Below are 22,916 nucleotides of genomic sequence, written 5' to 3'. Positions count from 1 at the left end.
TAGATAGATTAATTGTTTTTTGGTGCTGTGTCTTGGAGGTGTGAGAGCTGAAATTGTTCTGGAGAGAAAGCCGAGATTGTCTTGGACAGGAGTTGCTGGAGCACCAGGCAAAGCAGTGTGGCTGTAGGTCAGGCATTAGGAGTTCCTTATGGAAATCAGGATTAAAATTGCTCACTGTAAGGGAATCATTTTTAGCTGAGTAAGGAAAGAATCTGAAACTCCTTGCTCTTTAAGCAGGGAAGTGGGGCTGAAGTTAGCATAGTAGGTTATTAACTGACCTGGTCACAGTTGTGTTTTTGGTCTGAAGATGGCTTTGCAACACCTAACAGAGTTGATATTTCTTTCTAAATATAATGTTGTCTTTTAAAACGTTCTGCTGCTCTCCAAAAATTCTGGAGCTGGGAAAAATCAACTGTTACGGTGCTTGCTAATTGGCAGTAGGTGACTCACAAAGAACTGATCCAAAAGGAGTGTCTGGTAAGATTTATTTTAGGGGGTGCACTTTGCTACCTTGGCAATAGCCACTGGCTGTTCCTTGTCCTTAAGGTTCTTGGTCAAGGCTTTGCTCTGGTCCTCATAGGAGCCGTTTGGCACCCTCTGGGTGTCAAACACCAAAGGCCCAAACGCCAAGTTAAAAATGTAGCAGATTCTAAGTTGTGTTCAGTGCCCGCTATATGGTAAAAGTCATGGGACTCATCTGCGAAAAGCTGAGACACAGTTGTGTTGGATTTTAAGACTGGAAATTAGGGGCCAGCCCCAAAAATAAGAAAAAACCCTGCAGAGAAAATATTTTTTTATGAAAGGTGTGATTTTTGTGTCTTTTAATACTTGTCTGAGCTAGTGTGGTTCATCCAAATCCAGTTTCAGATGCTGCTGTTTTATATTATGGTGCTTAAAAACACTGAAGCTTAAAAAATAAATCCTGTTATGTTAATAAGCCCGACTTGCTATTTCACTGCCGTGGAGAGCTGTTGTGTGCAGCCTGGCTGCCAGACACTTCACTGCAGTGCACTGCTTCCTTGGTACTGCTTAAAGAACTCTTCACTAATGCTTTGAGCATGTCCTTGAGAGACAGAGATACTGTGCTGTCTGCTATCTTATTATAAATGGCTAAAATGCAGCTCAGAACTTGCATTGCTTCCAGGGAGATGTCACCGGATGTTTGGCCAAAGGTGCCATTCTGGTTCTTCTGAGCAAGTGTTTGGGCCGGGTAACGACGCTGAGTGCCCAAATGTGCCATTTAGGCAACTTGTTGCTGCTCTGCCTCCACATGGCACATTACAGACATGATTTTAGTTTTTATAGTTCAGACAGTGTGCTTGCTCTGGCTAAATGCGGGAAACCGGGAGCACATCAACACTGGGTGCATGCAGGATGGCCTGAAGGAGAAGGAGCAGGGAATGGGATCAGCAAAATGGGCTCTTGAAATCAGGCAGGGAACCTGAGATGGGAAGGAGAAAATTATTTTTTACTGCCTTTTCTTAATGCTTCTGGGTTCTCCTTATAGCAAAGATGTCACTTAGGAAAACTGAATCAGTGATACCCACATGCTAGAGATGCTCTGTAAATTAGCAAAGCCATGCACTGATTAGAAGGATAAATAATGGGCTCGTGGCATTTGCGGTGAGGGTGGTGGGTGCTGGAAACCAAGTCTCTTCTGCCTTGTTCGTTGAGCAAGTTTTTAAGAGTTGTTTTTATTCTGATAGAGTTCAGCTGATTATAAAGCTCTCAGGTAATGGTACTGGTGACAGGTTCTTCTGCTGGGAATAAGGTTAGAGTTGCTGTCATTTTAAGCTTGTGATGTTAAAATGAGTATACAATGCCTAAATTGGTATTTAAGAGACTTGCCTAGCTTGATACCTTAGTTGATGGTGTGGTTCTAGAGGAGCTGCTTGGTGTTAGGTACTGTATTTCTTCCTCCTAAGTGGAGATGATATGAAGAGACAGTTGTCTTTAGGTGGGATCTATCTTCCCTTCTCCCTCCCTGGCCTGGAGTAAAATCAGGAAGATGCTAATCCATGTTTAGCCTTAAAAGAAGTAAATTTGAAATCAGTAGATAACCCAAAGCTTTTCTTCAAGTCCTTAATGCATGAGTGTTGTTTCTCTGGGGTTTGTTTGTTTGTTTGGAGTTTTTTTATGTGTGTGTAGTTACTTGGTTTTTTGTTGTGTCTTATTGTGAGGGAAACTCTCAGAGGAAGTTGATTGTTTGACCTTAGTTTACATCTGTGTGAGCTGACGTAGAGGATTATGTATGTGTGGACTTGGGTCCACAGTGAGATCTGTGCTGATGGGAGTTTTATGTGCAGGTGGCTTGATGGAGAGAGATGGATGAAGTCAGAGTTAGCATCAAGAGCTGAATTCTGTCTCTGATTCAGCATTATGTGGTGGCAAGAGCCATGCCAGTTGGGGAAACTCAGGTGTGCTTTGTCTTCCTGTCCTAACCTGGCATTTGTTGAAATGCATGTTCAGTATTTGGTGTTTGGCAGTCAAAACAAAATTACTGACATCTTACAGGGCTGTCTTCAGGGTGTACAGACATGAGTCCTGTTTGAGAGCAGCCAGAACTTGGGAATTTTGTTCTCCTGGCATCTTTTTGACAGTAGAAGCGTAAAATATACAAAAAATTGTTTTGAGCGAAGCAAACCTAGGCAAGGACAGAACATGAGATTGTTACTGCAGGATGAGAGAGTAGGAGAAATCTTGTAAAAGGGCTTATGTTGGGGCCTGTCTGAACAATTGGTTCAGAAGGAATACTGATGGAGAATGCCAATAAAATACTCTGATATGTAGGGTGGAGCATTTGTATGCTATTCTACCCTTTTTTTTAGTTAAGGGAAATAAAATATATCTGAAGCCCTTTAAAGGAAATGTCTGTTTACTTGACCTGGTACATGGAAATGCTTTGTCTTTGTTTGTAGCTTCTGTGGAGAAGGCAGGATTTTCTGAGAAACAGAAATAGAGTTTTCCCTTCTACCAAAATATGCTTTTATTTCCTGCTTTGATACACTGTGTCTTTATCACTATCCCTGTATGGTACTTGGTGTTGGCTAGAAAAACTGAAAAGATGAGACTGTACATCTAATGAAACTCTGAAGGTAAATAGTAATTCTGAAACTGCAGAGGAGATGAGAAGTGCTGCAGGCTGAAGGTGGATCTCTTCTACCTTGCAATAGGAAAGATTTTTACTCTGTATTTAATATTAAAAAATAGTCTAAAGTGTTTTTCCAGTAAGTTAATTTCTTGATATTGTTCTAAATGTTTTCAGAGACAGCACATAATATAAACATTCCCAAAACTTTATTGTGAGGATGTTTTCTCCTGGTCCCTTGTGGGTGTCTCGGTGCTGTGTTGTTTGTGGGTGGATTTCTGCTTCTCCCTGTTCTCCTTGGGTTGTTTATTTAATCACACCATGCACATATTCTTAGCTGGAAGGAAGATGGGAGGATTTTTCCATCAACTTAAACTGCATGCAAGACCTAATTTTGGGGAGAGGATATGTGTGGGGGAGAGTAGTTTTCCTATTTTGACTTTTTTCTTAGCAAATATTTCATAGTGTTAGGAAGAACCATGACCAGCTGTTCATCATTTCACTTGGAGGAGATTTTTTCAGTTAATCTGAGCAGTTGGGATTTTGCATGAGTTGGGTGAGCCAAGAATCCTTGCGACGGCTTCGGAGTTTGCCTTTCCAGTGGTGAAATCTGTCGCTTGGCTCCTGAACAGCGCAGCGGTTCCTCTGTCTTGCCCACAGCAGGCTGTCCTCTGGAAGAAGACAAATGGCAAGTCCTCAGATGAACCAAAACAGGCCTAAAATAGTGTTGTAGGTGCAGAGAGCGGTGATGGGCAAAGGGCCCTTGCAAGGCAGGAGTAAACTGTTCCTTAGGACTGGGAAGGAAACTAGGAGTTGTCTTCACCAGTTTGCCAAACTGGAGAGAGCAGCCTGTGTGAGTATCACTTGGAAAAAAACACTGCTGAGGAGTGACAGGCAGTGCTGCTGGACTGTCCCGTTCTTGGCATCAGAGCCCCTTTGGTCTGAAGTTGGAAGTCCTTCCTTTCATCTCGATATTCCCAGATTTGAAGGAGGAGGAGGACAGAGAGGCCGCAAAAGAGCGGAGGGAGGCTTTAGAGATGCCCTTGAGATGTATGTTTGTGTATTGCCAAGAATTGACCAGAGGTTTTGTTTCTCAGTGGTGGCGTTGAAGGGATAAAGTGAAGAAATTTGGGAAGTAGTTCTCAGCCTGCCTTCCTTAGCAAACAAGGCATTTAGGCTGAAGCTGAATGTGTCCTAGAAGTGTTGAGCGGGAGACAGGCGGCAGAAGGCAAAAGTTGTGTGAGCTCTCCACTTGTGACAAGAGAATGGATGAGAGGCTGGAGGGACCTTCCAGGAGTCCTTAGATGACCTGCTTGCTCTTCTGGTTTATCTGCCCACATAGATGGATTCTTGGGGAATTTTTCTGCAGGAATCTGAACTTGTGATGCTCATGGGACTGCTTTGAAACTTTGGAGACACAAATGAAACTTAAGAATAAAAAAATTTTCTGTCTTAATGAGGTGTGTTCCATGTGGAAGTAGATACAGACAGTGGCTGCTTTTATCCGGAGGTGACTGCAATTTTTAATCGTTGTGGGGGTGGCTGGCACATATGGTTTCTCTGTTGGGCAGACTAGCATTTCAATTGATTTTGATTTTGGATTGGGATTGGGGTTTGGGTTTTGAAACTGGGAATTTTGGAAGCTGTTGAGCTTTGTAGGGGGATGCTTGACTTGGTCTTTATAATTTGATAATTGTTTTGGTGACTAGTTCACAGGCTGTGGAGTGAGTTCATGGAATTCTCTGAGAAGTGTCTTCTCTGAACTACCTGCCCCATTTGTCCTCTAGCAGGCAGGATAACACAAATGGGTATTAGGGCTTTCCTCTCTAATATGCTCATCTCTTCCTTAATTTCTACATATTTAGCAGCAAAAGCAAATGGGCAGCATGGGAAACTAGGGTCTACAGAAGGACTTAGACAACTCAGCATCTGTTTTCTAAAAAAGGCAGATACACAGCTGCGTATTCTATAGATAAAGTTTAAAGTAAATGTTTTCTTGAGAAAGATTTTGTGACATGAAGTCGTTTTGTAGTGGAGTTGATACTATGTGGAAAGTGTTGCTTGTCCTTTTGGTTGTTTTCTTTGGATGTTGGATTAGGAGACATCAGACCCAAAGTGAGATGCCTGGGGCCAACCAAGTACTTTAAAATACAATGTTTAAATAATAACTGCAGCTGTAGGGTTTTTGTGTTTTAAGTCTATTCTGGTCAGTTATATCCTTCTTAAACCAGGTCTGTTATTTTTCAGGTGGAATCATTTATCTTGGATCAGGATGATCTCGAAAACCCTATGTTGGAAACAGCTTCTAAATTGCTGCTGTCAAGTACTGCTGATGGTGCTGACTTGAGAACAGTAGATCCCGAAACCCAGGCCAGATTAGAAGCTTTACTTGAAGCTGCGGGTAAGTCCTCATGTCCCCTACGGGTTTAACCCCGAAGCCCTTACGAGAGTCCGTACTGGAATCACTTGCATAAGGCTAATCCATAGGAGCATGGTACAACTGCAAAATGTACAGCGGGGTGGACTTGGCAAGGGCGTCACGGGAGAGAGAAAAGCTTATTTTAGAGTATTTCAAGGTTTGGAAAATCAGAATTTCATGTGAAGGTGCTTCAAATCAGATCTCTCCAATGTTGGTGTTCTAAAAGCCTGAGTCAAAATTGATGCCTGTCACTGGCTTGTGCCATTATGTCAAACCCTAAATTGCTAAATAGGCTTTATTTTGTAACAGTTGCTGTATGAAAAGCTTTAATAGTTGCTTGTATTAAGTAGTTTCACTAGCTGAAAACTGATTTCTTCTATGGGTTGGAGGGTTTCAGTCACATGCAGCTTTTAAATTAGTGTTGTAAAACAGTTAAACCCATCGTTTTGGAAGCTGTAGTTGACTGTGCTTGCAATGTTTGTGCCGACAGATCTCACAGGCTCAATTTCACCTTGTCCGTTCTCTCCTTTCCTGGCATGTGTCCCCGTTGGTTGTGAATTGGAATGGCAGGAATAGGGAAGCTGTCGACAGCGGATGGGAAAGCCTTTGCAGATCCCGAGGTGCTCCGCAGGCTGACCTCCTCGGTCAGCTGCGCGTTGGATGAAGCTGCCGCTGCGCTGACCCGGATGAGGGCGGAGAGCACAGCGAATGCAGGGCAGACGGACAAGTAAGGCAGCTTTTATCCTGGACTTTTTCAGCCCTTTGCTACTTTTAGAAGCAGTTTTTCTTGTTCTATCACTTGCGCTTACGGAATGATGAAACTCTTACTCAGGTGGAATTGGTGCCAAGTTGTCACCTGTGCTTCTCCTGTTTAAATAATTGTGGACTGGCAGGTCTTGCAGTAGAGAGTGAAGCAATTAATGCTGCTTAGAATTCCAGAATGACACTGCAAGTGGTTTATCGTGACCAACTATAGAAACATTGCTAAGCTCTTCAGTAGTATGGGCCTTAGAACTGTTGCGAATCCCAAAATGGGTCATTCAGTGATAGCATGAAACAAGATTTCAGATAAAAAAAAAATCTTTTAGGGAATTTCAGAGTGCCTTGTTAATTGAGGAAGGGAAACAACCTTGAGGGGTTGGAGCTCCATCATGGTGGTCAGTGTCACACAGGACCCTGGGGAGAGCCTCAGCCCGGGGGTTGCTACTCTTGTACTGGACTTTGTGGCTTTATATGTGGGATTTTGTCTTACTGGGGTATTCAGGAAGGAAAGAAAAAGAAGGTTTCCTTCTAGGCTGTCATTAGGCTTCAGTGCAGCAGAAACAGTGTCAGTAGCACAATCAAGTGCTGCTGTGCTCGTTGGAAGTTTGTTCCTTCTATACAGAATAACTCCTGTTCCCTTGCTGTGGGAACAGGACACATGAAGAGCAGAATGATTTTGGGTTACGTCTGCTTCTATTCTGTGTGCATCCCTTCTTTTCCCCAGCACCTCTTTCTTGGGAATGGTGGTGGTTGCCAGACTTGTTACAGGGACAGTGGATCTTGGAAATTTAAAAAAAAAGTCAACGTGTAGTGAAGAGGCAAATTTGAGAACTGATTCTCCATGTGTTAAAATTGTGTCTGGTTACAAGATCCTGGTATTTTCAGCACAGGAGAGAGGGGAAATGGTTAAGTTTCTTACAGAAGGAGAGTGACGTGGGCGATTGGTTTTAGTTTAATTAACAGTTACGGTGCTGAACAAATAAAGTTTTCTTAAGACTGGCAGGTGATTTCAGTGTCCTCTGGCCCTGGGATATCCTGCATATGTTTCTCATGTAAACTTCTGTTAAAAATTAATAGCAGGAGTGGATATGGACACAATTTTCAGCCAAGTTAGCTGGGAAACCTCAAGTATAAAACTGGCACTTCTTTAATTAGCAGTTGGCACGTTTTTGGCTCGTGTTTCCTTTTTCGCTGACTGCGTCCTCATGGCACACTGGAGTTCAGGCACAGTCCATTTCCACTTTCAATGCTTTCTCCCTTGTTAGCCGCAGCTTGGCCGAGGCTTGTTCCGAAGGAGATGTGAATGCTGTGCGGAAGTTGCTCATTGAAGGCCGGAGTGTGAATGAGCACACAGAAGAAGGGGAAAGCCTCCTTTGTTTGGCCTGCTCAGCAGGATATTATGAGCTTGCACAGGTTGGTTTCCTGGCTGTTTGTACTATGTGCATGTTGTACAAAAAGAAGTGTAAATCAATATATTACCATCTTGTGCAACTGGAAGGGGTGTTAAAGTAGTGGGAAATGGCAGTTCTCTGGCACATGAGTCTCACACATACGCTGAATGTTGCTAATGCATTCTTGGTGCTTATTTTCTGCAAGGGTTGCTCACACAACACTGAAGGTGGGGGTTTGTAGTGCAGAGGCAGAGTTTGTGTTCACTCCACTTTTGTTGTTGATCACTGTCTCTTGGTAGGTTCTCCTGGCAATGCATGCCAATGTGGAGGACCGGGGAATCAAAGGAGACATCACACCTCTAATGGCTGCTGCCAATGGCGGGCACGTCAAAATTGTCAAGCTGCTGCTAGCTCACGGTGCTGATGTGAACGCACAGTCATCCACAGGTAAAGAGCGTGTTGGGAGCAACTGGAGAGCTGGGATTTGTGGTGTGCAGGGAACTTGACGTGGAAGTTCGGGAGCAGTGGCTCTCAGCCCAGCAAGGCAGAATGCTTCCTTGTGGTTTTGCTGTTTAAATTCTCTTTTCTAAGTGAAACTCTGAAATATTGTTGGATGCAGATAAAATAGTATGGACATACAAGGTGCATAAGGTCATTTAGTAACTGGAAGGTGTTTGAGTACATAGGATTTGTTGTCACATTTTAAGCACAGTTTGGTAAATTTGTGTGTACATGGAAAAGTTGCTTGGTGGCAGGTCTAGGAAACCAAGGGGAAAACAGGAAACATGAGAAGAGGGTCCCCCCCCTCCCCCCCTGCCTTTCCAAGGTAATTTGCTAGCCGTTTGTGTTGACGTGACCAGATTGGGAAATCTTCAAAGTTTTTGTAGCCTGGAAGTGGAGGGTTGGTGTGTAGTCAGAAGTAACTGATGAATGGAGAGCTGACCTGGAGTGAGGAGGAGAGGGGGATACCAGAAGCCACCTTCTATATTTTTTTTAGTATTTTTTTCAGTGAAGTAGGTCTCTCAGTAGCAATACGGCCTTAACCTTTAACTTTTTTCATGGTGTCTTTCATAAAGGCAGATTCTTTGACTGTTGTGTGCAGATCCATGGTTTTTGTATTTTTTCATCTGAAGTTGTTTTCATCTCCTTGTAAAGACTATGAACATTTTGGAACCAGCCCCTGGAGGTGTTTAAGACTTGATTTAGAAGCAGCAGCTCATCCTGCTCCTGGTTTTGAGCTTTCATTCTTACAGCATTGTGCACTCCTGCTGATTAGCAGGGAAACGGATGGGGCTTTGTGACGGAAGCTGCGCTAGAAATGGGAAGAGAGGTGCATCAGTACAGGCACAAGGAGATCCTCGGTCTGTCAGCACTGAGCTGTTTGGTGCCATTACTTATTTCCCCCTCCCTGTAGTTCTTCATCTGTAGCCTGAAAAACCCTGTTCCATCAGGTATCCAGGTAAAAGGGATGGAGTGGAGCATCAGGTGAAGTTCTGGGTGAAGAAGCACCATCACATTCTGTTTCCAACCCTTGTTCTCTCTGGCTTTAGGCAACACAGCCCTGACCTATGCCTGTGCCGGGGGCTATGTGGATGTTGTGAAGGTGCTGCTGGAGTCGGGCGCGAGCATTGAGGACCACAATGAGAACGGTCACACGCCGCTGATGGAAGCTGGGAGCGCTGGCCATGTGGAAGTGGCCAGGGTGCTGCTGGAGAACGGAGCGGGCATCAATACGCATTCCAATGAATTCAAGGAGAGCGCGCTGACGCTGGCTTGCTACAAAGGTACGGTAACAAGTGTGCAAGAGTGTCAGGGCCGAAGAGTTGCTTCGAACGTGGGTTCGTTCAGCCTTGCTGCCCACCACCAGGGGAATTTGAAAGCTGTGAATAGACAGCTGTGGTGCTCTTATCCTGGCTGTGTGTAAAATGATCTGTGTGCAGAGTCTTGAGTATCAAGATCTAAACCTTTGGTCTGAGTTATGATGTCTTAGAAGATGCTCTGTTTTAAACAAATCAAGAGACAAGGAACTAATGTGTTACATCACAGAATAAGTAAACTAAACATTTTGTATTACAGCTGTATTATACTGGGTACCTCTGCTTAAGTACAGAAATTACTTCATTTTAAAGGACTTGGTACTTGCAAGTCATGGAAAATTTAGGACCTTGCCTTGTAGGTGTCAGTGCTCAGGGCAACAGGCCTTTGTTGCTTCCCTTTAGAGCATTAGGCAGCAAACTTGCAGCGCCCAAGAAAGGGATGAAGATGTTTAATTAAGAGGCGAAATATGTTCCTACAGCCCAGCAGCTGCTGTTATAGTCACTTAGGACATGTTTTATTAGGCCCTGCCATCTTGGAGTAGTTGATGTTGGTAGCTGAAGTAGTTGTGTAGCACCTTTATAAAAAAAGTTGGTTGTACCCTTTGATTTTTATTTTTTATCAACTACACTGCTAAGTTGCTGTGCGCATAGATGGCAGAGATACAAACGTACCTTTCCAGAGTGGATTTTTTGTGTTGTAACATGGACATCCATGGCCTTCATAATGTACTTTAGATCCTTTCTATAAGTGTTGAAATGCACTTTGTCAAGCAGTTTCTCTCTATTAACTCTTTTCTCCACACAGGCCATCTGGAAATGGTGAGGTTTCTGCTGGAAGCTGGTGCAGACCAGGAGCACAAGACAGATGAGATGCACACTGCTCTCATGGAGGCATGCATGGTAAGAGCTGAATGGCTAGAGCAGTGGCATGTGTGGGCTCTCTTTTCTTCCTGAAGATGGGGAAAGTGATTCCTTTTCATCTCCTTCTGGTGCAGAATCTGGCTGTGATGTTTCGGTTCTCTTGTCTAGTTGATGGGAAGTTACCAATGGGAAAATACTTTATATAGGAATTCAGAAATTAGGTAACTTCAAGTGGGAAGATTCTCAGTAGTTGTTGGAATGCTTTTAACATTTCTAATGTGCTAAACACGGGCAATGAATATGATCATAACCTGGCTTTTGGAGGCATTTAACAAACCTCGATTATGATAAAGGGATTTGTAAGCAGGCGGTTACGTGTGTAAGGTTTCAGTATAGTTCACACAACCACGTGTTCCTTGAAAGCACAGGATCAGAAGCTGTTTGGGAAGCCACTAGGAAATTAAAAGGACAATTGTTAATTCTTACTAGTGAGAGTACTTGGATGTTGCTGCTTTGTCCATCTGAGGTGGTTGTGTTCATCTGAATATGGAACTTAATTGTTGAATTGAAAATTAATTTCTTGAATTTCCTTTTTATCCTTGTCTCCAAATAGATTCCTCATGCGTTGGGATTTTCGTGGCATTAGCTTTGTGTAATGTCACACTGTGAACCCGTGGCTGTAGAGCAGGGCAGTAAATCCCTATTTAGTCTGCCCTTTGCTGAAAAAACTGTAATGGTTCTAAAATCAGCCAGTTACGTCTGTTCAAGGAAGTTAATGGTTTCAGATAGGGGAATGATTAACAGAAACCATTATACTACTTAAAAGTTGTTGGAAAGAAAGTCACGTAGATAAACAGAACTCGAGCTGTCCTTTATCTCACCCTGAAATCTTACTAGAGCAGCCACATAAATATCCTTGGCAATGGCCTTGCAGCCAGTTCCTGGGAGTTGATGGTAAAGTTACCTTGTTTGATATTGCAGTTGCCTTCTCATCAGGATATTTTTGTGGTGGAGCTGTGGATCAACCCCTCCTTTCCTTGCCATCCTCTTCTGCCCTTTTAACTCCTCTGATAGACTAAGAAAATTCCGTTGGACCCACAGAGATGTTAAGGCCTAATTTTTGTCAAGAATTACTGAGCAGTAGGAAAAAATGCTTCTCCCTTATTTCTGCAGGAAGCTGTTCCTAGGGAGGCAGTTCCAGGCTGGTGCTCAGAGCTGGCAGATAGTTGAGAGTCTCATACCTTCAGCTCTGCTGACGAGAGAAGGAGCAGCTTTCTCTAGCAGTATGCAATGTGCAATAGCTTGCAGTGTGCAATGAAGCAGAGCAAGGACTTCCATCTCAGCATGTTCTTTGTGCAGAAACAGTTACTGCTCTTCAGTGGCACAAGAAGACTTCCTTCTCTAGAACAGCATTGAACTTGAATGTATGCTAACAGATCTGTCTGTCTGTGGCATAGCTAGCACAGGTTTAAATCTTGTCCTACAAGGCGTTCAGGATGACTTCTGCCCAAGAGTTTTTTATAGACGGCAGCTAATATTGATTTAATGCAAGTGGGGTGTTGGGCAATGGCACTTACCTTGTGGGAGCAAAGAGCAGGTTGGTCTAGTTGGCATTTCCTCTTGCTGAAGGAGTGATGGCCACAAAGCTTCATCTTTAAAATGCAGTTGGTGCTCTTGTGCAGGTTGCTCAGGTGACTTTTTCTGATCTATTACCAGATGGAATGCTTTTCTTGGAGAGCTCAACAGTCCCACCCCGTTGCAAGGTTTATTGAAACATGGATCCAATTCCCTTGAGTGGTGAAGCACCAGCAGTTTTCCTGCAGGCTGCTTGGCCCACATAGGAAGCTTTGAAGCAAACCTTGGTGCTGTGTTGTGCCATCCCCGTCATGGATCGGGGGTGAGCAGTGAGCTGTCTTGCCAGAGCCTGATGGATGAGGCACGGTCTCTGCATTTCCCTGAGGAGAGATTCTCTATGGAGTCTTGGAGTTTTTCCCTAAAATAGTACTGTCATTTCATGTAAAAGGTGAATATGTCCTAGTTAATGTCCTAGATATTTTTCCGAGAGGAGACCATGTTTTGCTCCCTGGATATCAGAAGAAGGTATGAAACACTTGAGAAAATGAAGCGGAAAAATGTCAGATGCAGTTTGGTATTTTGTCTGGAAAAGAGCTTTTTGGAGTCGTGGTTTCCAGCTTGGCAAGGACGGCTGCTGTGGCTGCGACTTGCTGCGTCTTAGGAATTAATCTGAGATCAAGGTGTACTTACCTCATTCAGCGACAACCTTGGGATAGCCTTGTATTCCTGGTGAGTGGCTGTTTATTTGCTGCAGCCCTCTGGTGTTTGGTGTGTCAGATTATGGTTACTCCGAGTTGGAACGGTGGCCATCTTCTCATGGAGAAAACCAGCTTGGAGAGTTTATGCTGTTGTTGGAGCGCAGCGACCAAGCCGGTCTCTGCTTCTGTCTGAACAAAGCAGAATGGAATGGCAGTTGGATGTGTCACTGTCAGGCCTCCAGTGTAAACACAGAGCTGAAAAGCCACTTCAAATAGTTCCTGAATTTGTGGCATACTGAAAATACGATGGAGATCCTATGCTCAAGTATTTTTAAAGGAAGAAAGCAAACTTAGGAGCTACCTTTTGGTAGAACGGGTTTGACAGCACGATCGTGGTATCTGGAAAACCCTGCCAGGATCCTGCCAAGGAAAAGCTGTTGCTCAGGCAGGTGGCTCCTGGGATGTGGAAGGAACCCCTGACAAACGGTCTCATTTTGGCTTTTCTGTTGGAAGGAGAAAGGAAGTCTTGACTCCGCTGTGAAATTGAGCAGTGCAGTAGTTTTGCGGGAGCCATGAGGCAAGCCAGGTCAGCGTGCACGGCTGCTCCTTAAGAAAGGGAGGAAGCAAAAGGATCTCACTATTTTTCTTGTGGAGGAGACAAGCTTCTAAAATAGTGGCGAGCTCCCTCTCGACTGTCTGGGCTTTATTTTGGAGTTCCCCCCCACCCCCAAGTAACTCCAAGGAAGTTGATCCCAGACGCCTGAACTTGAGTCTGATACAAAGTCGTCCAGCTTGTTACTTACAGCATTGGCAAAGAGGTCTGATACAAGGTTCATCGTATTTTAGTTTTGAATGGCACATGTTCAGTAAAACATGCTCAGCGTTTCTTCGGGTGCTTGTTCAATAGATGATCTTATCCTTTATCCAAATACTTAGGGATAATATTCAGGAAAACTGCACAGCAAGTTTAATTACATTTTTTGGGCTCATTTTACTCACTCATTACTTTTTGTGTCTTTTGAGGGAATTTTGAGTCTGTGCAAAGCTGTGGAGAAAAGCAGTTTTCCCATTTGGTCAGTCTTTCGATCTTGTTTTTTTCATTTCCAGGATGGTCACGTGGAAGTGGCAAGATTACTTCTGGACAGCGGAGCTCAGGTGAACATGCCCGCGGACTCCTTTGAGTCTCCGTTGACTCTGGCAGCCTGTGGCGGGCACGTCGAGCTGGCGGCTTTGTTAATTGAACGTGGGGCTAACTTGGAAGAGGTCAATGATGAAGGATACACACCACTGATGGAGGCAGCCCGAGAAGGCCACGAGGAGATGGTGGCACTGTTACTTGGGCAAGGTAACTGCTGCGGGGCCTTCTGCAGGCTGGAACTCAGCAGGCAGCTGCCTATGTTGGGGAAAAAAGCACTAAGTTACTGTGATTTTTGTTTTCTTTGGCAATAAGATGCCTTGTGCATGCGGAAGTGGTTTGTCTGCTGATCCTGCCTTCTCTAACTGGTGTTTTGTGTTTTTTGAAGGAGCAAACATCAATGCTCAGACAGAGGAGACGCAAGAAACTGCGTTAACTCTGGCTTGCTGTGGAGGGTTTTTGGAGGTGGCCGATTTTCTCATTAAAGCGGGAGCTGACATAGAACTCGGCTGTTCCACACCTTTGATGGAGGCTGCTCAAGAGGGGCATTTGGAGCTGGTTAAATATTTATTAGCTGCAGGTATGGAGTCATTTGGTTAACACTTTCGTAAAGCCTTAATCTAGGAGAAAAATACTTTCTTCAATAGTCATTACATTTTCTTGAGCAGCTTCTTGAAGTTGACTGTGAAGGTCTTTGGAGCCCTAAGTAATTTACTGGTTGGACTCTTAATTTAGCTTTTGAAGATCGAGTTGATGTAAACTTGCTTGGAACTAACTTGTAGTTTATGTTTTTATTCCTCTAAGAGTATGATCAGGTTATCAGTTTAATAGATGCTGGATTGGAAGGGGGAAGTTTAATTTGCTGTTTGATCCTGTAAAGATTGTAGAGGCTTGCCTATTTTCTGTAATGCCCATGATAAAGCTTACAAGGTTTTGTCACTACCATTTCAGGGGCTAATGTGCACGCAACAACAGCAACAGGTGATACGGCACTGACGTACGCCTGCGAAAACGGCCACACCGATGTAGCAGATGTCTTACTTCAGGCAGGTGCAGATCTGGTAAGTCATTTACCTTCTTAAAAAAATCTAAGTAGGAAATAAAATTATCAACATCTCATATTCTTTTTGTTTGTTTCTGTGTTCATTGCTGAAAACTTACACGTTCTTTAATGTATTTTAGGCTGTTCAATTACCCTAAAGTGCTGAGGTCAGTTGCAGTCCTCTGGTGATTGATGTCTAAAGCATTTCCAAGCCACTCAAGGTTGCCTGGACAGGAAAATAGGGGATTTCATTCTTTTGTCATGGTATTCAGCTTCAAATTGTTGAGCTGATTCTGGGTTAGTCCTTGTACCTGCAAATCTGTTCTATGCCTTATGCGTCAGATAGTTGACAGTGTGTTTGGTGTATTGTAATGGAATTAAGGTGATGGAGGTAAACTGATTTTTACTTTTCAGTAGGCTTGTACCAGTGTGTTATCAAAAAGTCAAGTTAAGCATGTCAGAAGATGTCCTGTTTAACTAAAATCCCCACCATGTGCCCCAGTGCTTCTTGTCCAGGAGTCACAACTGTGCAGAGACAGGTGGTGAATGGTTCATGTGCCTTCAAGATACCCTCAGTTCAAATGTTAGCTAAATATTTATGTCTAAGTTTGTGAAACACTAAAGAAGGATGTTCCATGTCTAGTACCTTTGCATTCCAAAACCCAGAAGGCTGGCTTGCCTCCTTTCACATGCTACTTTGGATTTTGAAGCCTTTCTTTATCTGTTCTAGGAGCATGAATCAGAAGGTGGAAGAACCCCTCTCATGAAAGCTGCCAGGGCAGGTCATGTTTGCACTGTTCAGTTCTTGATTAGCAAAGGTAAGAGTGTGGGAAGGTTTGTGTTTTCGTGACATTAGAAACACTTCATGTTAAGGGCGTGTCAGAGCTCTAGTGTAACTTTCTTGGATTTGTTTTAAATATCCTAACTCAAGTAGGCAATTGATTCTCCAACTAGGCATGTAATGATTAGCTGTGGTTTCTGCTGAGATTAGATTAGTGGAACTGCAACTAGTTATGAAAACAGTGTATTTCAGTCTTTAATTCCTAGTAAAAGCAGCAGTAGTAGGGATCACTGGGGTTTCCATGCTCCTGGTGCAGCTTTGGAGCACTCTCTTTGGGAGCTGAACTACAAGTGACTGTTGATTTCCAGGTTTTGACTATGGCTTGCTCGATGTTTTGATATAAACCTGAAATTTCCATTTTGTCTCTCTTGGGCTGATTCTCATGAGTTTTCTTGTCCCTGCTTTGCACGGAGTAGGACGATCCAGCAGGATGGAATTTTCCCTGTGTAGATTGCAGAGTAGTTAATTCTGTTACTTTTGATAGAGGTGAACCCACTGAAGTCTGTTTTAGCTGATGTTTCCCCTTCTGGTTTTGCAGGAGCAAATGTGAACAGGACCACAGCAAACAACGATCACACAGTGTTGTCGCTGGCCTGTGCCGGAGGTCACTTGGCAGTGGTGGAGCTACTGCTTGCTCATGGTGCTGATCCCACACACAGACTCAAGGTTTGTCCCTCAGCTGCCTCATTTTCCTCTAAAACTGAGGATACTCAACTGAATTTTCTCTTTTTGGATTCTCTGCAACTCATCCAACCTGTCATGATTTAAATGGAAGTTTCCACAAGCAGATATTCTGCTCACGTACATATTGTTGGAGTTAGTGCAGGTCTCGTGATAACTGTGAATGTAAAGACTGCCCTACAGTTGTAAAGTCCTGATTGTGGAAGAGGAAAAAAAATTTTCAAGTACAATTTTTTTTTTTAAATATTTCATCAAGTCTTTAAGTTTTGATGTGAACTTGTGGAGATGGAGTATTTACTAGAGCAGAAAACAGTCATCATAGGTACTGTGTTGTGTCTCCCAGAGTGCTGCAGTGTTGTTTTGATGATGTCAGTGCTGCTTTGATGATGCTCTTCTCTAACACTGTGATCTTTCCCTCTTCAGGATGGATCAACTATGCTAATTGAGGCAGCCAAAGGTGGTCACACCAGCGTGGTTTGTTACCTTCTAGATTACCCAAACAACTTGCTTTCTGCTCCTCCACCCGATGCCACTCAGCTGACCCCACCATCCCATGATCTAAACAGGGTAAGATTTCAGGGCTGGTGATCTGCAGGGCTTTTTTGCACTTTTTTACTTGGGAGTTTAAAGGTGAGAGAAGAGTCAGTCATGTCAGGTCATAAACTCTAGATGAGCACACTGAAGATTACTTTGAGCTGTAGTGGAAATGGGGAAGACTTTGGAACATTATGATGTAGTGCTTTCATCATTCTTACTGTTCTTGAAATGTTATTGGAAAAAAACACTGAGGGTGGAAAAAAAGAGTAAGTGCAAAGGTCTGCTTAAATGAGACTCTTCAGAATTGAATTTATAGCCCATTGTGGCTTGTATTTGCTGTACTACAGTATAACACCGTACCGTGCCGAGTATAGTTTGGCAAGTAGTTTTTTGGCTTAAAAATGCAAAGTACGTGGAGATCACATGATGTCTAGGTGTTAATTACTGAAGTCAGCATATTAAAAACTTTATTAAATGTTCTTAGTCACCGTTGAAGTCTACTTTTCTAACCGATTTTGTTTACCTTCTGTTGAACTATAACTCGCACAGAATATGAGAAAAGTAATCTGTTAGTATCCAACATTTTAGGCTCCTCGAGTACCAGTGCAGGCGCTGCCCATGGTCGTCCCACCCCAGGAGCCTGACAAACCCCCTGCTAATGTCGCCACAACCCTTCCCATCAGAAATAAAGGTCAGTCGTAGTTCTGGAGCTTATTTTCTAAATATCCTTCCTAGGTAGAACATAGTGGCTTGCACTTGTAGCAGGGTAGTTCCTATGAAGAGTGTTTATGGATTCAGTCAAGGAAACTGCAATTTTTTTTTTTTTTTTAAGAGTTTGCTTATCCACCAAGTATCAGTCATCTAACCCTGTAATCATAAAACGTCAAGAAATCTGCCTAAGTAAATACGTTAAAATCTCTAGTCTGATACACTGAACTAATGCAAAATGTCACCCAGAAGTCTATAGAAATTGGGTAATGGAAGTTGCAAAACCCATGTTAATCTCCATATCATAGTTGATTTGATAACTTGTGTTTCCTTAGGGTAGTAGTCTGGGAGTGGGTTTGACTAATTGGATTGAAGGCGGAATTTTTTTGTGGAATAAAATCTTTAGTCTGATCTTTAGGCTCAGGTCCTCCTAGGACTAAATTTGCATCTGTTTTGCTCTCGCCATTTTGACAGTGCTTTCTGTACTTAAGAATTCTCTTCAAAAACCAATTTTTATCGAGCATCAGCAGTAGGAAATACAGGCGTGCATGTCCTAAAATTAATCCTGTGTGTACACTTGTATTGTTCTGGAGATACAGCGAGGATGGCTGGAAGAAACTGGGCACCTCTACTGCCTCAGATCCTGAGTTTTGATTTGCCTATCGCCCTTCAAAATTAACCGATTGTTGCTTCTCCACCTGGTATGGCAGAGCATGTCAGCTGTGTTACTGGGGACTTCTGCATAAAAGACCAATTGGATTAGTCCATCGCTTGTTCTTGCAGGAAGGCTGAAATACTTGCCTTGCCTGGGCAGAGAGCTGAGTTTTGAAACAGGCAAAATCATGTCTACTATGGATAAAACGTAGTGGCTAAAGACACCCTGTTAGATCCTGCTAAATCTAAATGACTATCCTGGGTTCTGGCACTGTTTGTCACCTGAGCAAAGCTGGATACCTGGAGCGAAAGGATGCCTAGTTCTAGAAAGTGTAGCACTTAAAATGTACCAGGTCGGTTGCAAAACCGGCGGCCTAGTCCCAGTCCTTGAGATGTTTTTGTATCCCTTGGGCTGCGCTTTCAGGGCTGTCAGCATATGTTTATGTCCCAACACCATACCAGATGCAAAACACCAAGTAAAGAGACAGCATATCCTTGCTTTTTGTTCCCAGTTTTCTTGTAGCAGCACTCGGTAACAGCGGCTCGAGACAATAGCTTCCTTTGGCAAAAGCATAACGATTGCTGGAGTAGATCTGTCACCGTAGCACAGGGATATGTGGGATGCATGTGCAGTAGTGTGTCCTGTTAAATTGCAATCCGACTGCTGGGTACAAATTGGCAGGTGTTCTTGGAGGGCCTTCGGGACGCGCTGACCTTCTGTGGGTGCTGTGCCCTGGTGCGTAGCCGGCCACGCAGCGGCCCAGCAGTAGCTCTGTAATGAGGATGCCATTCGTATGCACTTCCATTGGTTCTGAGGGGGTTTCTTTTTCACACAGCTGCTTCTAAACAAAAGTCCAGCAGTCATTTGCCAACAAACAACCAGGATGTACAGGGTTACATCACCAATCAGTCTCCAGAGAGCATTGTAGAAGAGGCTCAGGGCAAGTTGACAGAGCTGGAGCAGAGGATAAAAGAAGCCATAGAGAAGAACGCTCAGCTGCAGTCCCTGGAATTGGCACACGCTGACCAGCTCACCAAAGAGAAGATTGAGGAGCTGAACAAAACGAGAGAGGAACAAATTCAGAAGAAACAAAAGATTTTGGAGGAACTGCAGAAAGTGGAGCGAGAGTTACAGCTGAAAACTCAGCAGCAGCTAAAAAAGCAATATCTAGAGGTAAAAGCGCAAAGAATTCAGCTCCAGCAGCAGCAGCAGCAACAGTCTTGCCAGCATCTGGGACTACTGACTCCCGTTGGGGTAGGAGAACAACTCTCAGAGGGAGACTATGCACGATTGCAGCAAGTGGACCCCATCTTGCTTAAAGATGACCCTCAGCAAGCTGCTGCACAGACGGGTTTTGCACCAATTCAGCCTCTGGCCATGCCACAAGCTTTGCCTCTGGCAGCAGGTTCCTTACCTCCAGGGTCCATCGCAAATCTTACAGAACTGCAAGGTGTTATAGTTGGACAGCCAGTGCTGGGCCAAGCACAACTAGCAGGGCTGGGGCAAGGAATACTGACAGAAACACAGCAAGGGTTAATGGTAGCCAGCCCTGCTCAGACGCTCAATGACACGCTGGATGACATCATGGCAGGTGGGTTTATATTGTTATGAGCAGGTATAATATTTGCTTGACCAGTTGAGGGTATGTCCACTTCTTTTTATATGTGTGTGTGTGTGTGTTTGTGTATTCCCGCGAGCTCTACAGCAAGTACCACTTGCCCTCTGATCCCTGTCTTGAGGAGCTGGGAAAATTAGCTTTAACTTTTCAATTCGCAGGGTGAGCTAACTGGTGCCTGTTGGTCAGGTTGGTATGGTGGAATGGCATTTTTAACTCTTCATAGTTTGGGCAGGCATGTATTGGAGTTCATGTGTTAGTTGTATTTTGACCTGACTGTAGCTCAGGAATAGCACCATGATGATACTGGGTAGTACTTTGGACTAGCTGAGAGCTGACTGCAGTAGGCTGAGCAACTGCAGCACCACAACAAGCCTATAATGTGTGAGGGACCTGTGGATTTATCTTCAGAGTAAGAGCTGCTCTGGTTGGCCTTCCGTAGTTTTACTTATTGGAAGCTTTTACTTCTGCTTGGGAAAAAAAAAAAAGGTGCTAATCCTATGACTTTTTGAAACATCTACTCATAAAAATGACTGCCAACAGAAAACATGTTTAGCCTTACCAAATTCTTGTCATCGCTTCGGAGAATTCTTTAACCAGTGACATGAATGCTCTAAGGCCTTAAGCAGTGAAATAAAAGAATGAAGCAGGTTTTAAATGTGAGTTGTCACTGTTGTTTTAGTTTACACCTCACTCAGTTGTGTTTCCTCCCCTTTCCATGCTGAAGCAGTCACTGGAATACTCTTTAGCTGAACACAGATGAATTGGTAGCACATGGTCTTAAAAAAGTCACTTGATGAAAAAGTACCAAGATGCTCTTGGTTAAGCTGATGCACTGTCATTTTTACAAGTGCTGTCTGTCTGAACAAGTCTGCTTTCCAAAGCATGTTAGGATGAGGGATGTGTGCCAGAGGGAAAGCAGGTCTCCAAGAAGGTGTTAGCCCAGAGCTGGTCCTGCATATACTGCAAGATGTGGAGTACAGTAGTGGTACAGAGTCAATGGAAGGTATGGTAAATGATTAAAACTACCAGGTGGTGATTTTTTTCAAGTACTTGGAACACCACTTTTGCAATGAGACACCTGATCAGTGACCTGGTGTCCAGGCAAAGCTTCGTTAAAGATGACAGAAACTTTTCTGGAAATCTCGTGTTAATAAGAGTTGAAGCATAGACCTAAAGATTGGAAGTGGATAAAAAACCAAATGTATGCATGAAAAAGTAGATAAAAGGACATATATCATGCAGTGACAGTAAAGATTTTTCTCATGTGGAACTGCTGGGATACAGGACAACATGAATTTAAAAGCTAGGATGATTGCAGTTCTTGGTAACTTAATAAAGAATCTGTGCAATGCACTCGAGCTGTGTTTAAATATAAGTTAAACATGGAGTTAGGATGTTTGGGACATGTTTAACTGCACGTCATATCTTGAGAAGGTGCGATTTCAGGTCACGTGCTGCGTAACCAAATGCCTGTGTGTGCCTTTTTGGGCAGTCAGGTATTTCCAGCGTGAATTTAAGTGCATATTTTGGTACTGCTCAGCCCCACTTGTTAGTACATGTGTGCACACATGCAGTTGGGAAGGAAGTCTGAATGCGTTTTCTGTCAAGTGGCTGATTTTAGGGTGTTTTTTTAAGCAAGAACAGACACAGACCTGAGTATACAACTTCAGTGTCAGCCTGAGTCCACACATCCCGGTTTAATGTGGAGCAGAAATGGCCTCAGTGTAACAGAACATTTAAGTAGCAGCTAAGTATTTGATCAGTAACTCCATGTACTGCTTTGAGAGAAGCTTCTAGAGTATTCTTACGGATTTAAATTCTTGTTTCTGAGATGCCTTGAGTTTAGTTCCATTGCAGAGCTGCGTTTACAGCACCAGTTACAGAAACAAAGCTTCACCTTGACTGTGCAGACTTGATTTAATGTGCATCTCTGTGCTTAATTAGTTGAAAACAATGAGTAAGTAGTAAATAATCCTTCATTTTTTACCTTTGGGCTCCTTTATGATCCTGCTGGAATTGAGGACAAGTGAAAGGCTTGCTCTTGAGCTTCAGATGTTGGGCAAGCTATTTGCTTGCTATGAGGCTCGTAAAAAGAAATATTTTTTTGGGGTTAGTTATGTAAGTCTTGTATGAAAACGTTGCATCTGTTAAGTGGTGTGGTAAAGATCTAAAGAGAAAAAAGACACCTTGTTTTTAATAGCAACCTTTTTATAAAGTGGAAACTATTCCAAGGATTTTGTCCCGTCACAGAGCTTCACAAAGAACTTCAAGAATCTTGAAGCACTTGATAAAATGCGTTCCTGGAAGCTACCTTGTGGGATGAATCGGTTCGAAATGCAGCTGTCTAAATTAATGCATGAGAAAGAGTCTGCCTTGGCTGTAGACTCAATACTGAAAAAAATAACAGTAGAGTGCCAGCATCGCAGGCAAATCGGGTTGTGTCCCACTTGGGACTTGAGCAGGAGCTGGTTTTATGTGGGGCTGACCTGCCTTAGGCGACTTCGCATACTTTTAGCTAATAACCACAGAGACTACAGGTGTGGAATGGTTTTCAGGCTTCATCCATGGAGCCCTTCTTGCACAGCAGCAACCGTGTGTTTGTGTTGCAATTCAGAACATAACTGGGACTGTTAAAAGTCCGAGGCATGTTCTGCATCTCAACTGCTCCATCGTGATTTTAATTCTGTGTGGCAGGAACACAGTTTGTAATAACTGAGGATACTACAGAGAAATTGGGGGCAGAGAAGGAACTGATGTAGAACAAGCCTGTGGAGTTGGCTTGAAACCAGTTGGAAAAAGCTGAGATGTCTCGTACATTTCTTGTAAAGTATTTTTTTATTCCATCCCTCATCTTGGCTTATTGGTGTGTAATGTGGAACAGTTTTTAGCTGTCTGCTGTTGACATTACAAGAGACGAGGAATCAGTGCATAAGGACAATGCTGTGCCCACAGTCAGACAGCACTTGTGAGCCATGTGATGTCCACATGAAGAGAAGTGGGGATTACAAGGGTGAAAGCCAAGGGCATGTCACACTGGTGAGGCCAGTGAGCACAGGGAGGAGGGAGCAGCTCTCAGGGTGTTCTCTCT

At 43.5% G+C, this 22,916-nt stretch overlaps 1 protein-coding gene across 4 annotated transcripts in view; it reads left to right on the top strand.

Annotated features, from left to right (window-relative positions):
• Window positions 1-22,916, top strand: part of ANKRD17 (ankyrin repeat domain 17) — a 54,094-nt gene that overhangs the window by 13,582 nt on the left and 17,596 nt on the right. For 2 of the 4 annotated variants that reach the window (XM_042026948.1, XM_042026947.1), the window contains exons 2-15: window positions 5,336-5,489; window positions 6,078-6,234; window positions 7,535-7,682; window positions 7,960-8,107; window positions 9,211-9,444; window positions 10,283-10,377; window positions 13,719-13,956; window positions 14,135-14,326; window positions 14,698-14,807; window positions 15,519-15,606; window positions 16,168-16,295; window positions 16,734-16,877; window positions 17,436-17,538; window positions 19,046-19,801. In XM_042026948.1, the coding sequence (XP_041882882.1) occupies window positions 5,336-5,489; window positions 6,078-6,234; window positions 7,535-7,682; window positions 7,960-8,107; window positions 9,211-9,444; window positions 10,283-10,377; window positions 13,719-13,956; window positions 14,135-14,326; window positions 14,698-14,807; window positions 15,519-15,606; window positions 16,168-16,295; window positions 16,734-16,877; window positions 17,436-17,538; window positions 19,046-19,801 (2,695 nt within the window). The remainder of the gene's footprint in view (window positions 1-5,335; window positions 5,490-6,077; window positions 6,235-7,534; window positions 7,683-7,959; window positions 8,108-9,210; window positions 9,445-10,282; window positions 10,378-13,718; window positions 13,957-14,134; window positions 14,327-14,697; window positions 14,808-15,518; window positions 15,607-16,167; window positions 16,296-16,733; window positions 16,878-17,435; window positions 17,539-19,045; window positions 19,802-22,916) is intronic. The other 2 variants (XM_042026950.1, XM_042026949.1) reach the window with 1 other exon arrangement.

Source organism: Corvus kubaryi, unplaced genomic scaffold (genome assembly GCF_017639235.1).
Source record: "Corvus kubaryi isolate FWS band 111438036 unplaced genomic scaffold, C.kubaryi_AGA036_p1.0 37292, whole genome shotgun sequence".
Lineage (NCBI taxonomy): Eukaryota > Metazoa > Chordata > Aves > Passeriformes > Corvidae > Corvus > Corvus kubaryi.
The sequence above is the reverse complement of the archived record's forward strand: the minus strand, read 5'-3'. Positions and strand labels throughout refer to the sequence as shown.